Source organism: Antechinus flavipes, chromosome 1, assembly GCF_016432865.1.
Source record: "Antechinus flavipes isolate AdamAnt ecotype Samford, QLD, Australia chromosome 1, AdamAnt_v2, whole genome shotgun sequence".
In the NCBI taxonomy this organism is placed as follows: Eukaryota; Metazoa; Chordata; class Mammalia; order Dasyuromorphia; family Dasyuridae; genus Antechinus; species Antechinus flavipes.
Genome location: NC_067398.1, coordinates 668,217,391 through 668,231,556, shown reverse-complemented (window position 1 = coordinate 668,231,556; position 14,166 = coordinate 668,217,391). Strand labels below are relative to the sequence as shown.

At 36.3% G+C, this 14,166-nt stretch overlaps 1 protein-coding gene across 1 annotated transcript in view; it reads left to right on the top strand.

The window, feature by feature from the left end:
* The window catches only part of CPAMD8 (C3 and PZP like alpha-2-macroglobulin domain containing 8), a 166,017-nt gene that overhangs the window by 27,566 nt on the left and 124,285 nt on the right, over positions 1 to 14,166 (top strand). Inside the window, exon 10 of the mRNA XM_051972095.1 lies at positions 3,169 to 3,277. Coding sequence (XP_051828055.1) covers positions 3,169 to 3,277 — 109 coding nt within the window. The remainder of the gene's footprint in view (positions 1 to 3,168; positions 3,278 to 14,166) is intronic.

Below are 14,166 nucleotides of genomic sequence, written 5' to 3'. Positions count from 1 at the left end.
TTAGATGTCCTAATTCATTTTGACACTGAACCTTTAGGAAGTGAATCAGATCTTGGAGGATGATTTCTTGAGTTTGTTTTGCCTAATTTGTTCCTCAAGTCCCGTATGATTTCACAGGTTAGTAAAAGGACATCACCACCTTAATTATGAATTAGACTGGTCTATTTCAGGTTATATGAATAAATGAGTAGATTGGTTCCATTTGATCCCAGAGGATAAAACTAAGAGCAATGTGTGGAAGATGTAGGGAAGTAGACTTCATCTTGAGAGAAAGACCTTCCAAATACTCATCAGAATTGTTTACGAGGACATAGGGGAGATATAGGAACATAGGACATAGGAAAATGAGGGGCAGGAAGAAGAGTCTGACTGGTGAGGATAGATATTGCCCATATAACCTGAGAGCTAAATCTCTGAGCTTTTAGATACATGTCAATCCCAAGAGCTGCCTCACATGGTAATGAGATCCTTGTCATTGAAGGTCTGTAAGCAGAGGCTCTGTCAACCCTAGGGGATGATCTAGGGGGGATTTCTACTTCAGGTTACAGTTTTCTTTTATGTTCTCTGATTCCTTCTAATTATGGATGGGACTTTCAAAAAACTCAGATCCAAGGAGATGATAAGAAAATTATGGAATAATAATACACCTACCCTGATAAATAATGATCAGGAAGATCATCAGAACAGCTTCCTAAGTAGCTATAGACTGCAGTGTCTGGGCTTATTCAGAAGGCCCGCTTTTATAAGGGCTCTGAATATTTTAAAAAGATTATCTGATAATACAAATGTTATCCATTTACAAAACTTCAAATGCTAGTACTTCTGAGAAATAAAAGTTATACGTGACCCAAGGGCCATGGAAAGAGACACACTATAGATTCAGGTAGGCTGAGGCATATTTACAATGATGACCTATATATTATAAGTGAAATAAGGGAGAGATAGTAGGTACTAGACCTCTGATGACTCTGACTCTGACTAGACTGATGCAGGAAACTCTTAAGTGAGTAAACTCTTTCTGCCAAGGAAGGCTGGCTGCTTCTATGTAAGTAACTGTCCAGATCTGTCCAAAGTCATTCAACCAGTGTGTAACCTTGGTTCTTCCTGGCTTTGACATCTCTTCTCTATCCACTAAGATACAATTGCCTTTTTTCATCAATTAAGATCATAAGGGATATAAGTGTGGAAATAGAATTGGAAAAGAAAATGAGCTGGTTATGTAACTTAACAAGAGGAGCCAAGGAGCTCTAATGATACCCATTAAATGTATCAAGACTTAGAGGAGACCCTCAGTACACTAGATGGATCATCAGGGGAGGAGATATAAAAGTTTTTTCCCCCACATATGTACTTTATTATAAAAAATATATATATATATATATATACACACATACATACATATACACACACACACGTATATATAAACTTTTAAAATACACATTTCTTTGTGAATCATGTTAGGAGAAAAAAATCAGAACAAAAGGATAAAACCATGACAGAAGGAAAAAAAAACCCAAAACGTGAATATAGCATGTATTGATTTACAATCAATCTCCATAGTTCTTTTTCTGGATGCAGATGGGATTTTCTATCCAAAGTTTAGTGGGATTGCCTTGGAGAGGAGCTTCAAAAGTAATTGACAGGAACACCTAGGATGAGAAGGTGTAGATGAGTTTTTCCTGTTGGTATAAGTATCTATACTGAAGAACTCACAGATAATAAAGGGACAGTTAGTGATTATTTGGGAAAGGAAGCAGTGATTTTAAAGAGTTATCAAGAACAGGTTATGCAAGATTGATTTCATTTCCAAGTTCACTAGACTGGTCAATTAGAGGAATATTTTAGATATAGCTTATATAGATCAAAGCATTTGACAAAGTCTCTCCCCCATTCCTATGGACAGGCTAGAGTGACATACAATTGAATATAATCAGAATTGGTTGAGCAATTTTAACCCACATTTAGTCTTGAATGGTTCATTGTTACTTTGGAAGTAAATCTGTAGTGGAGTGGTTCATAATTCTGTAGGCCCTGTGACCTTTAGAGGTTTTTTTAAATTAATGAGTTAGCGAAAAGCATAGAGGGTATGCTTATCAGATTTATGTGGGGGGAGGGAACAGCCAATACAATGGATGGTAGAATCAGGATTCAAAACAAACCTGAAGACGAATATGTTGAACTAACCTAACCTAAGAAGTTGATTTTGAATAAGAATAAATGGAAAGTCTTAGACTTTGTTTTTTTTTTAATATCTTCATAAATATAAGATGGGAGGAGCTTATCTGAAATACATCAGTGACCTTACAAGTTCCAGACGAGTCAGCAGCGGGATACCCCAATGTATCTGTGATGAACACATCAATTTGGATGATCCCTCCAGTAATTCAGATCATAACTCATCATATCTGTCCATGTCTCCCCACAAGTTTGGCACTAGGGATCACCACAATGTGTCCAAGGTTTTTCTTTAGGTATCCTGAGGATATCAATGGAGTATTCATGCTGCCTACTTTTTATCCTTCCCACTTGCTATGTGACCAGCCTGCCTTCTCTCAGGCATGATGGGAAGAAGGAAAAGGAAGGGAAGGGAACAAGTGGGTGTTAAATGCTAATTTTGTACCAGGCACTGTGCAAAGTGGCAGATTTAAACTTGATCAAAAGAAAAAAAAATCTTCTAACAGAGTGCTATCCCAAGGAACTACCTCAGCAGGTAGTGGAATTTCCTTCTCTGGATAGCTGCATATTTGGCATATTGTATAGGGAATTTCTGTTTAAGTCTGTTCTGATTGGATAAGATGATCTCTGTTTCTCTTCAGTTTTGAGAGACAACAGAGTATATAGTGCTAGGCCAGGAGTCAGAAAGACCTGAGTTCAAAACTGACCTCAGCCTCTACTCTGTGATCTTGGACAAGCCACTTGACTCAGTTTGCCTCAGTTTCCTCACTTGCAAAAATTAATCAAAGGAAATGGCAAACTACTCTAGTAGTTTTTTGCCAAGAAAAACCAAGTGGGGTCATAAAGAGCTGAATACAATTGAGCAACAGTAACATCTGAGAGTCCGTGATTTTGTGATTTCATTCATTACAATATTAAAAGATTTCCAGGGTATTTTATACGTGATCATCTTTTGGTTCTGTAAATTAAGTACTTCATTTCTTTCTCTTCCAGGTATACATTTGGGAAGCCAGTAACTGGAAAATTGATGATCAACATGACTATAAATGGTGTGGGCTACTATAGACATGAAGTGGGACACCCTGTTCTCAGAACTATGGAGGTAAGGAAATTAATATACTGTAGGGGAACAATAGAAAGGTAGTAACTGGAGGTAAAAGGAGGGGGAAAGCTCTCAAAAGCTGAAAGGGGAAAGTATCAAGGGCACAAATAGATGCATTAGCTTTGATAAGGAAAATTCAGACCATCTCCCTTAAGCTATCTCCTTTCTCTTGCTACACCTTCAAAGTCCTGATAGATCATTCCAAATCTCCCCCTCCAAATCTTTGCTTTATCTCAGAAGATTACTAATCTCTGCCTTAAGAACATATTACTTAAATATTTGTACAATTGAATTAAATCAGATATCCCCCATCTCAGTTTGCCCTTTCCATCACTCTCCCTTTTGCTCACTTTCATTCTCATTACTAGTTCTTTGAGCTTTCCATTCTCTCAAAATGTCTTCTAGATCTCTTTATTTTATAGTCAAACTTGTAAGAAGTCATTTATGCTTGTTATCTTGATTGCCTAACTTCTCATATAGTTTTTTCTCCTTAGCTAAATCCAGTGGATTTTGTAAATGGTTGTTTTACTTGACATCTCAGCTTTTGACAGTATTGGCCACTCTTCCTGTATACTTTCTCTTACCTTGACTTCCTTTGTGTGGGACAAGACCACCAGCTCAAATAAATCAAATAAATTAAGGAGATTTCTCAAGGCAAAAGAAGAAAAGAATTTTATTATGATCTCGCGAGAAAGGGCATCTCCCTCTCCACAAGCAGTTAGGCAAGGAGAGGAAAGGCTCTCTTAACAGACAAGTTAACAGACAAGAATTATATAGGGGCTTGGGCTAACACTCCCTAAAGCCTGGCTCTTTGCCCTGATTAGCCAGGACAAATGACCTCACATTCTAAGTCATAAATAAGGAAAAACATTCAACTCAACCACATCTTTAGGATTACTAAATTACCTTATATGGGAGTTTCAATGACAAGGTGACCCCTACTTAGTCTCACAAAGAAAAGGTCCCACTCCTGTAAATCACATGATTTCTGGAGAAAGAAACCTGGTCCTGGGACATAGCCAATCTTCACTCAAATTTTACAACACTGTCTCCATCTTGTGAAATAGTTTTTACAATTCACTTCATTCACTTGACATTACCCTTTATTGGTCTTACTTTCATTTGGTTGAATACTGCTTAATCTCTTTGGCTGCATTATCACTTATTTTCCAGATTTACTTCATATTACTCCTCTCTATCAAACTGAACAACAAATTATTTCATAAATATACCATTCCATCTTTCAGCTTTGTGTCTGAACTCATCTCCCTCCTCTCCTTCCCTTAAGCCTTAACTTCCTCCAAGGATTAGTTCAGATGTCACCTCTCTTACAAAGTCTGTCCCTCGCTTAGGACTTTGTATTTATTACCTTTCTGTAGTGGTACATGTTCTGAGTCTACTCTCACAGCCCCAACTTGCTGCTTTTCTATAAGTCCCCTAGGTCTACATCCCTCAATCATCTAAATACATTGTATATTGTATGTAATACATTGTATATATGTACATATACAATATACTATACAACTGTATATTGTATAATATAATTTCTCTGCAACTAATGGCTTTCAAGGACTTCCAAATTAGTCAAAGACTTTTAGCACTTGATTTAATGTTAATATCATGTCCTTATTTGGTTCACACCTTGACAAAAAGGTATTAGGGTAGAGCATTTTGTCATAGATTTTATGAGAGATGGGGTAATTGACTCATTCTTACACTTCTATGTATTATATATAATTGAATGTAGGAGCTCTTGGAGAGTTGGGATTTTTGTTTTTATGTGCATTTTTAGCACTCAGTATCAGGCTTTTCACATAGTGGGTATTTAATACATATCTCTTAGAAAACAAAGAAAAGGAACAGCTCTTTCTTAGATACTTGAACAATGGAGGAGAACTCTGGTGGATAAAGAAATAGATGAATTTTGAGGTGTGAGTAGGGACATGAAGGATCTCCAGATAATACTTTTTATTTTCTCAGTGTATTAATGATGAGGGCAGGGTCGAGAAGGAGCAGTGTGGCAGGATTGGGGTGAGAGATTTCCTTGTTCTCCAAGGTACCGGCTCATAGCAAAGGAAATTCACTTACTCAAAGACTGTGATTTTTTAAAAAAGGCTTTTATTGTTAGAGAGACACCAAGACAAAGGCTTTCTTGGCAGGCAATATCATTCTCAAGAGAAAGAAATGATTTGCAAACAGACATTTTCTGAAGGCCTATTTTATACAGGACTCTAAGAATAGGCAAGGCCATTTGAGTTTGTATATGAAAAGAGACATTTTCTGGATATTCATTTTCCTGCTTCCAGAAGGTGTGAGACCATTTGAGTTTGTCCTATCTCCAGAAAACCTAAGACCATTTGAATTTGTATAACTTTTTGTTGGTGATTTTACATAACTTTACAGGGCTGTCTCAGGTCAGAGTTTTGCTCTCATCTTCTGGAAGCAAATTCAGCTGCTGATAAATAAGAATTAGGGGTGACCTACAATTCTTAAGGAAATTCTTCTCTGTGTGGGACAGCAGTGTCCACAAAAACAGAGACTCTTAGAATAAGAAAAAGTAAAAAGGGGTTTATTACAATCTCACAAGAAAGTGCATCTCCCATCTGACAAGGTATTGTTTGTCAGCAAAAGAAATGCAAAGCATAATTTTGAAACACAAGATTAAATAACCTAAACCTAGAAGCCCCTAAACTGGCTTTTTTTCCTATTATTTGGGGGAGTCCAGGTTTATATTCTAATCACAAAAGTTAACCCAGAAACAAAAGAATACAAGTCAGTAATAATAAGCTCTTAATTTGTTTCCCTAGAGACCTGATATACAAGCAGATATAGAATTCAAAACCATCATCACCTTTAAAAAAATACTTAAATGCTGATTAAGAAGTGGTGGGAAATAGGAGGGGAAAATACCTGCAACTTTTTAGCTATAGCTCTATTTGTTATTATAAAGTCTCAAATTACAATTAAAGTAGAGTTTAAGGTTATATTCCCACAAGAGTGTCTTCACTCAATTAATTCCTCGAAATTTTATTTAGAAACACTTTTATTTATTAACCTTTGAAGACCTTTCACACCATTCTTGATACATTTCCTCAAGCTTGTTCTTAGTCTCCAATCCCTCTGAAACTGGCTTGTCCTTTTTCTCTACGGGGGTCCATCTTTGTCTAATTGAAGCTCCTGTACTCCCAACTTCTATCTGGGGCCATCTATCACCCCATTATCATTTCCATAATAGTTTTAGTATGGACTCTAACCATAGCCTATGGCATGAAAAACCACTGTTGTAATTCAATTACAAAAACTAATGACCAATCTACGTAAAACCCATCCCCTTATAAAAATTATCAACCACTCATTCCTCAATCTCCCTGCACCATCTAACATTTCTGCCTGATGAAACTTTGGATCTCTACTAGGAGTATGCCTAATTATTCAAATTCTCACAGGCCTACTTCTCGTAATACACTATACCTCAGCCACCCTGATTGCCTTCTCCTTTCTATCACTCCAATATTTGCATCCCTGGTAATTAGAGTAAAAATGTCTGTCACTAAAGTCAGTAACAACAGAAATACTAAAAGAAACAGACAGATCACAAACTTCCTACACATATTCTCAAGGTTCATCTATCCACCCAATGGGAGGTTACCAGGATGGTTTGAATCTATAATCCACTCTGTGAGAATGATAACTGGTCCTTTAGTCCAAGTATGGTGAGTCCAGCCTTTCTCCTTGGTCCTCACAGTGGCATCTGATATCAGCAAAACTTGGAAAGGTTCCTTCCAGGAGGGAAGGAGTTTTTCCTTTTTCCATGTCCAGATTGGCACCCAGTCTCCAAGTTGAAATTTGTGTATAGGAAACCCTAGTGGTGGAGTCTGAGCAATCACCCTTTATTCTGCAATAGTCAAATGTTTTATCAGAGAACATATTCCTGTCAAATATGGGGGTCCCAGTTTCTCTCTCTTCTTCCCAGATAAGGATGTCCAAAGAGGAGTTCAAAAAGGGATAATCCAATATCCCTCTGGAATTTGGTCCTAATTCTGAGGAGGGCCAGAGGGAGGCATTCTAACACTAATTTAGTGAGCTGCCTCTTGATCTCCTGATTCATTCTTTTCACCTTACCCAAGCAAGGAGGGTGCCAAGGAGTATGAAACTTCCAGGTAATATCCAAGGCCTTTTCCAGGGACTGGAGAACCTTAAAGGGAAAATGAGTCCCGTGGTTCGAGTCTACGCTCTCCACCATCCCATATCTGGGAATAATTTCCCCAACAATATCTAACTAACAGTCTGAGCAGTAGTTTGGGTCACTGGGAAGGCCTCTAACCATGAGGTCAGATGGTTTATTATGGCAAGCATGCATCTGTGGCAACCCACCATAGCAGCTCAGAAAAGTCTACTCATATCCTCTGAAAAGGTCTAATTTCCAGAAGCTTCCCTCCTGCTGGTGCTTCAACAAATAAGGCAACTATCCACAAGGTATCCACAAGGGTATACAGGCCAGAAGATATGAACTGGGTAAGACTACATCCTATAAGTTTTGGATATCCCAATGACTGGCTTGTAGTAAAAGCTGTCTGATATTTGCTTTATTTAGTACTTTCGGGCCAACAGGGAGGTACTATTTACCATTATTATCTTCCTGGGCTTCCAACTCTTTGGCTCGTCATTTTCCTCTTCTGACAAAAGTGGAGTGGCTAGACTTGGAGTAAAGGAGAGCATCAAGATCAACAGGGGGTCAGCACATACTCATTCCCTGCCCTTCTTGCTTCCTCATCTACAAGATAATTTCCTCTGGCTTCAAAGGACTGACTAGTTGATGTCCATTCACATGTATAGTAGCAATGGTCTCAGGCAGTAAGAGGTTTTTAACCATACTTTTTCTTCCCAAATTTTTCCAAACACTTACACCACCCCCCAGGAATACTTAGAATCAGAATAAATATTCCCTTCCTTCTTTTCTAATAATTCCAGGGCTTGATCGAGCACATAAAGTTTACTCCCCTCATTAATTAGGTACCCCAAGTATCTTAACTTTTCTTTCCACAAATTTTAGTTTCTTTTTGAGACTCTGAGCCCCTCCCTCCCTAGGTAATTTAGCAATTCAGTGGAAGTCTCACTGACCTAGTCTTTTTTTATCAACATATTGCAAGATCTGGGTACCCAGGGGAACTCTAAATTTCCCCAAAATAGTTTCTAGGACTTGCCCAAACTGATTAGGGGATTCTGTACATCTCTGGAGTAGAATGCACCACCTATACTACGGTTTGTTCCCAATTTGGAGTCTTTCCATTCAAAAACAAAGATATTCCTGCTTTCAAGATCTAGGGGACAAGCTCCGAAAGCATCTTTTAAGTCTGCAATACTAATCCTCTTACTGGTTTCAAAAATCTTTCCTATTATTGTATATGGATCTGATACTACTAGATGAGAAGGGAGGACTGTTTTATTAATTTCCCTCAAATCTTGTACCAACCTATAAGATCTGTCTCTCTTCTTAACTGATAGTATTGGGGTATTAAAGGGAGATATGCAGGGTTCTAATTAATCCATCTGTTACTAATCCTCTTTTTCCCTTCAAAGGAATAAGGTCTTGTCTGACCCTAACCATTGTATGTGGGTCCTTCAGTCTAATTCTTTCTAATTCCAAAACCTCAGTAAAAAGTATAATAATTTTTTTTTTCCTTTTCTACTGGAAATTAAGAGAGTTTTTTGGACAATCTGGACTCCCAGGACAATTGAGTTACAGAGGATCTAGTACCCCTGATATTTATCAAGAAAACCAATTCCTCTTTGTTCCCATTCTTAAATTTATCAAGGGCTCTGAATGGGTTTTTTCAATGAACTCCTGACACCCCTTCTCCATTTCTATGAGGGAGTAGATCTTTAGCGCTCTCTTCCCCTGTGGGCAATCCTTCTTCATATGCCTTTCTAGTCCACAATTGAAACAAGTTAACAAGCTAGTCTTTCCAGGAAGTGGAAAGTTTTCTTGATTCTTTACTATTTGCTTAAGCTCCCTCTGAAGAGGGCCAGGAGGAAAGGAAATAGTTAATGGTTTTAAATCATTCTTCAACTCTTCCTTGGGGTGGAATCAAGGAAGAGAATTCTGGAACTAAAGCCTTAGGAGCGATGGTCAGCTGCGGGGGCATAGGGAGAAGGCAGTGCTGAGAGGGGATTCTCTGGCTCCTCTCCCTCCTCCTTCAAAACAAATTGTCCTATAGTTGGCAACTAAAAGACTACATATTCACTCTCCTCAGAATTAACAGGCTCCTTTGAATTTGCATACTGATTCAATTTTTGGCATATCTAGACATCATATAATCCATTTCTTGGCTAGAAGACATCTCCTTCGAGTAGGGTGCCTGCCCCCCCCCAAAAAAACAACAATATATAATCATTTTCTTTTTTTCTTTTCCTGTACATTTTGGTATTTTCTCTCAGTTCTTATGGCTGTTTTCTAGAGGGTTATCTTCTGGAATAATGTATAAGGTCTTAGAGTCAGATACTTTAGATTTGTTCCTTTCCCATGATTCAGTCTTGTCCTCTTTAATAGAAGACTCACCTGATTTTACCAAAGGAAAATAAGAAAATCCTTATGGAATGAACTGCCTAGGATTTCCTCAATATCAAAGAGAAATAGGAGCCTTTTAACTGTCTAGATTCTCCCAATCCCAATCTAGTCACCCAGATAGCTTACCAATTTTTGGTCTCTCCTGCCCTCACCAGTTTTGAGTTACATGACTGATTTCAAACTTTTCTCAGCTAGTTTATTTCTTGGGCTGAATTAATTCTTTCTTCAGGGTGTCTTTCTTCTGGGGTTTACTTTATTGGAGCAGTAGTTCCTGAACTTAATCCAAGGACCACCAGAGAATTCTCTAGAGGGCACCTATTTAAGAATTCTGTATAGAAAACACTCCTCACAAACAGGGAATATCCCGGACAAGCTCCCAAACTGTGGAACAGTAGTGTCCACAAAAACAATCAGAGACTCTCAGATTAAAAAAAAATGCAAAAAGGGGTTTATTACAATCCCATGAGAAAGAGCATCTCCCATTTGACAAGATGTTTGTCAGCAAAAGGAGTACAAAGCATAACTTTGAAACCCAAGATTAAATAGCCTAAATAGAGAAACCTTCTGAACTTCCACTCTCCCAGGCTGTTTGGGAGGAATCTAGGCTTATATTTTAATTGCAGAAATAAACCTAGAAACAAAAGAATATAAGTCAATAAAAATAAACTCTTAATTTAAGTTTCCTTAGAGAACTGCTATACAAGCAGATATAGAATTCAAAGCCATCATCACCTTTAAGAGAAGTACTTACATACTAATTAAGAAGTGGTGGGAAATAGGTGATAATGCCTGCAGCTTTTAACTATAGCTCTATTTGTTATTATAAAATCTCAAGTCACAATTATAGTTTAAGGTTATATTCCCATGAGAGTCTTCACTTAGCTAATTCTTCACAGTCTCTGAAGAAAATGTTACCTAAATTCAGTCAGAACTTTATGTTCCCACAAAGTGGCTGGTTGAATAGTCATGTCTAAGTCCGGCTCCTCTTAATGACTCAAAACAGCAAGAAATGAAACAAAGCAGAAAAAGAGTAAGAAGAAAAGGATGGGAGAGGAAGGAGGAGAAGAAATAAAAGAAGAAAAAGATGATAATGATACCTAGAAAAATTCTACAGAAAAACTAGAAAGAGACTGAATATTAGGTGAGCAAACAAAAATATCCCAATAGATAAATACAGTGAAGAAAAGAATCCATGGAGATAGCTCTAGAATGAGAAAACTTCAAAAGACTCCAAAATATCTGAGAAACTTAATTAAAGAATTTGAAGGAAGTAAAAGGAGGAAACAAAAAGAGAAATTAAAGCTCTGAAAAGAGAATTAATGTGTAGAGCAGAAAGTAGGGGATTTTATTTTTGTAAATACATAGTTTATTAACTTTTAAAAAAACATTGCCTTCATTTCTTAATGTATTCTTCTCTTCATTCACTACCAAAAAGTCATTCTTTGTAATAAAGAATAAAAAATTTTAAGATGAGGGAGAATGGATTTTTTTTTTAAATATGAGGTTATATACAACACTGAACGTAAAGCATCTGAATAAAACGATGGACATTTGTAACAGGGAATAGCATGTATAGACTGTGAAACTGCAGATGTGCAACAAGAAATATTAGGGCAAAATATGATAAACAAAATAGGAAGAACACTTGACAACTGTATAAGCTATCATAATTGACTTCGATGAAAAAACTCAGAGACAACTAAGTGGCATAGTGAATCAAGGTTGGCTCTTGAAGTCAAGAAGATATAATTTCAAATTTTGCTTCAAACACTTTATTAGTTATATGACCCTGAATAAGTTAGCCTTTTTGAGCCTAAATTTCCTCATCTTTTAAATGAATAGGTTGAACTAGATAGCTTCTAAGTTTCTTTTTAGCTTTAAATCTATATTCCTATATCTTATAATCCTATTGAATTTCCAGAAAAAAAAGATGATACAAAAATCTTCCTATACTTTAGGAAATAATACAAGAAAATTACACAGAAGTATTGGAAATAGAAAGCAAAATAAAAATTTGAAGAATCCACTGGACTCTAGAGTGAAGGTCTCAAAGTTTAACTACTTAAAAATCATGATTTCATTTCATCAAATTCCAGAACTTCAACATTGAATAAAACATCTTGTTAAATAATCAGGAAAAGACCTCCCACATATCAAGGAAAAGCAGACTGAATCATGGAAGCCTCTCAAATATAAAGGAAAGGAAATTTAAATAAGCCAAGATTATTATTCACTCACCAGAAACTTCAGAAGGAAATGGAATAATGTTTTCCTAAGAAGTAAAAGGCTTTCATTGTGTAACCCAAGATGATCAAATCTACAAACTTAATCCTAACCATTAATGAAAAAAAGATGGCAGTAGGAAAAAAAAGCCAATAGATACATTCTAGAAAACCAAATCTGAGGAAATTATTTGCTTTTCAAATACTCCAAACAGAAATATAAGAAAGACAAACAAATACAATGACCAAGGACAGTAACAATAAACTAACAGATACCATTAAAATTTTTTAAATTTGTATTTAAGAGGACAAGGATAATAATAATAGCTAATATTTAGATAGCATTTACAATGTTTCAGGGATTACGTTAAGTGCTTCACAATTATTAACTCATTTGATCCTCACCATGTATCTCTGGTGGTAGATGTTATTATGATGTCCATTTTATAGTTGAAGAAACTGAGGCAAATAGAGATGAAGTTAGCCCAGGTCATATAGCTAGTAAATGAGGCACATTTGAAATCAGGTTTTCCTGACTACAGGCCTAACACTTTACCACTTAGTTGCCCAAAAGTCAAATAGTGATTGGGGAAAAATAAGCCTGAAATATCATGGACTAAACTTCCCAGCAAACTACTACGGGTGAATCAGTGTATTTTTAAAAAATAGTTTAATGTTTCACAATTGTTTGTCAAAACAATTTTTAGCATTCATTTTTATGAGATTTTGAGTTCCAGATTTTTCCCCCCTCTTTTCTCTTTTTTTCTAAAATAGCAGGCAATTTGATATAGATTATATATATATGCAATTATATTAAGCATATTTCCATACTAGTCATAATTGTGAAAGAAGAAACAGATCAAAAGATAAAAATAAGTTTTAAAAAAAGGATGCTTCAATGTGGATTCAGAGTCAATCTGTTCTTTATCTGGATGTGCATAGCATTTTCCATTATGGATCCTTTGAGGTTTTATTATTATTATTTTCCCCAGTTACAAAAAAACCACTTTTTTGTTATACATGTACATTCATTTTTTTTTACATATTTCCATATGTATTGTGTCAGGAGAGAAAAATCAGAATAAAAGGGGAAAAACACAAGAAAAAAAGTGAAAATATTATGTGTTGATTTACATTTAGTCATCATAGTTCTCTTTCTGGATATGGATGACTTTTTCCATCCAAAGTTTATTGGAATTGCTTTGGATCACTGAACCACTGAGAAGAACTAAGTTACCATGAATCCTTTGTATTTGTCTTTGATCGCTGTGTTGCTGAGAAGAGCTAAGCCATTCCTACTTGATCATCATACAGTTTTGCTGATGCCATGTACAATGTTTTCCTTGTTCTGCTCATTTCATTTTGTATCAGTTTGTACAAGTCTTTCCAGGTTTTTCTAAAATCTACTTGCTCATCATTTCTTATTGCACAATAGTATTCCATTACATTCAAAAATCACAGTTTGTTCAGCCTCAATCAGTGGTTTTTGTAGCACTGAGTTATAGAATGTGAGGGTGTTTAAAAGCAGCCAAAGAAAAAGAAGATTGAAAGAAATATGTGATGTATTAAGTTCAAGTCAAAGACTAACAATCAAGTAAAAATAACTCTTATCAGTTTCTTGGGAAGAAAAGAGCCTACAAATAATTCAATTTAGCAAAGGCAGGGAAAAAAGAAGAAGGAAAGAAATTGGAAAATCTTATTTTAATGGTTTGGAGGGGGTACGATGAATGTTCCTATGGGATAAAAAAGTATTTTTAAAGAGAAATAGGCATGATCTTCAGAGATTTGGAACTTAGAGAAACCATTCAAAATACCCCAAGAGAAGGGGAATCATGGCTGCTGGCGGGGGGGACAACTGACACCTAAAAGAGTAGGAGGGCATGAATTCAGGAAAGAGATTTCAAGGCAAATAGGAAAAAAATTAACATGGGGAAGGCAAAGGTCAATAATGAACTGTACAGTCATAGAAAAATTTCTACCATAGAACAAAATCCTCCTTATTGCCTACAGGAATTTTTTTTTTTTTTTTTTTTTTTGCTGAGGCAATTGGGTGGCCTTAGGTTCACCCAGCTAGGAAGTGTTAAATATCTGAGATCAGA